The sequence below is a fragment of the Chinchilla lanigera genome, unplaced genomic scaffold, assembly GCF_000276665.1.
Source record: "Chinchilla lanigera isolate Chin_1 unplaced genomic scaffold, ChiLan1.0 scaffold00101, whole genome shotgun sequence".
Classification (NCBI taxonomy): Eukaryota; Metazoa; Chordata; class Mammalia; order Rodentia; family Chinchillidae; genus Chinchilla; species Chinchilla lanigera.
This window is the reverse complement of record NW_004955502.1, coordinates 7,963,247-7,965,656: the sequence shown is the minus strand read 5'-3', so window position 1 is coordinate 7,965,656 and position 2,410 is coordinate 7,963,247. Positions and strand designations below refer to the sequence as shown.

Sequence of the window (2,410 nt, the reverse complement as noted above, 5' to 3'; positions counted from 1 at the left end):
GCTTTCACAAAATTTGGGAACAAAATCATTTAAGGCTCTGCATACCATATAGATGGCTTTGGCCTAATATTCATTTCTAAGGAAGAGTCCAGTAACCTTGAACCCAAGGAAAAACAAGGATCCTGACCTGATCCCATCATTTATAAGTACTATGTTCATAAACAAGCTACTTCAAATACTGTACTTTGTCTTGCTTGTGTGAGATCACACTGACAGAATATAATGTTTTTACTAGCTCTGATTCTGAAAGTCTATATAAGTCACCTCTCAGTCACAATAAATCCAGATTGAAAGAGTGCTCAAACCTTAAACATAAGCTCATTGTGATAATTTCCTGAGACTTAGTTCATAGACAGAATTTGCTGTCCAGTCAATCTCAGACAGTATTATATAGAATCTTATATCTGGTAATCTAAACAACTTCACAGAAGATAACAATATGTAATATAACAACCACTGTTAATTCCTATCATTTTGTTTTGAAATCCTGTATCATTTTTATCGTTTTTATGTTGACTAGTGGATTATGAGTCACTGTTGAATACATATGCCCCACTGAGAAGAAGAGATAGGATGATGGTCAAGTAAAGGGAAAAATTACTACATCCCTGGAGCGTGTGATAAAAAATATGCTGTGAATTGTTTTTGTCCATGTTGTTGTTATTTTGTTATTTTTTATTCTCTTTAAAATAAAAATAAGAAAGAGAGAAATAAAAGAATATGTGTGTATATGTATTACCAAGTAGTAGATGGTAATGCTTTTAAACATCTTGAAAGTGACAATAGTTCTAAAATTAATAAAACTATATACCAATCTATCCAGGATGCAAGAAGATAGGCAGCTGGGTAATATTGTTTTTTAACTTTTATTCTCTCCAGACTATTTATCTTATCACAGCAGTACTCTGAAGCTACATGCAGATGAAGAGCCAGAACCCCCATTGCTCTATAGATGTATGAGTGAAGCAGCCCTGGTGAGAAAAAGAACAAAGCCTCCAATGATAGACAGAAAAGAACAACAGTTCCACAGGGCTTCTATTAATGGACACTTCTATAACCATAAAGTGAGTTACAATTCCACTAATGTGATCTACATCATGTTGTTTGTTGTACTAACTGCTGTACCACTAAGTTCAGTTTAAAATTTAATAGAGTAATAATGGTAGTCATACATTTATTGAGCACTCTAAATGTGCTATTAAAGTTTTTTAAATAGATTGCAGTAAATTATGTCATTAATCACTAAAACTATCCTATGAACTAGGAACCAATATTTCTCTTCACAAATAAGTTACTTGAGGTTCACAGAGGTCAAACAGTTTGTCTTAGGTCATACTGCTTTTAAGAATTCTGAACCTGAATCCACAGTTGCCTAACTACAGAACCCAAGTCTTGTTTCATCAGTGAAATAATGGAGACTTCAAGGTATAAAGTGAGTTGACAGTGTTGACCCTAGAACCTAGGTCTTCTGAATCCTAATCTAGTACTGTTGTTGTACTCCATGAAGCTTCATTACACAAACATCAGACTACACATCTAACAGGGCCTCATCTCAGCTTACTATAGGGTGAACATATGTTTCTCCAGAGAGCTCATGAACTCTGCTCATTTGTGGCAGAACGTGACTCATCCATGTACAATCCAAGGTTCAGATTGAATTTTCTCAAACTTATTAAAGTTTGTCTCAGACATCCTCCATATATCTTCCCAGGAAGATTGTCTACATATCCAGATTGTTTTCTTATACCAATGGCATATGCATACCATAAATCTATATCTATATCTATATTTATAGTAATCTCCAAGTTCAAGGCTCATTAATCTAACATTCCAATGACCCAACCCAAAAGCCAGCATCTTCACATCTGGACCCACTCTCATTCTAGTAAGCTTTGGAACACCTGGAGATTGCATATATAAGTGAAACATGGAAACAGATCTTTACTTCATATCATTTTTTTTTGGTAAATGTACATCTCATGACATCATTTTTTATTTTCTTCTATATAGTGATTAAAAAGTTTTCCCTTTGTTGTGCTGCACCACACATAGTTGTGTTTCTCCCAAGATGAGTGTCATGAGGCATACACATTACTATCAGCTACTTACCTGTGAGTACCCATTCGCTCTTGCTTCTTTTTGTTAATTTGAACATGTTATAGTTGTATCACAGAATTTTAAATTAATTTTATCATTGTTATAAGAATCAATAAAGACTTTAGAATATCTTTAGTATAAAGTTAGAACTATATTAAATCAATAATTATTTGAGAGTTCTATAAAATCCATTTAAATAATATCATTTCAGTAATTCTATATTCTGCTTACTTTAGGTTCAAGATACTACTATTAGTTTGATAGAACTTTAGGGACTTATAAGACTTTTTTCCCTAGACATCAATTTTCACCC

The 2,410-nt window shown here is 33.2% G+C and overlaps 1 protein-coding gene across 1 annotated transcript in view; it reads left to right on the top strand.

Annotated features, from left to right (window-relative positions):
* The window catches only part of LOC102017140 (ras association domain-containing protein 6-like), a gene marked incomplete at its 5' end in the record, with an annotated part of 10,994 nt that extends 8,889 nt beyond the window's left edge, over positions 1–2,105 (top strand). Inside the window, 2 exons of the mRNA XM_013505818.1 lie at positions 880–1,064; positions 2,011–2,105. Coding sequence (XP_013361272.1) covers positions 880–1,064; positions 2,011–2,013 — 188 coding nt within the window. The remainder of the gene's footprint in view (positions 1–879; positions 1,065–2,010) is intronic.
* Between the last annotated feature and the right edge of the window lie 305 nt (positions 2,106–2,410).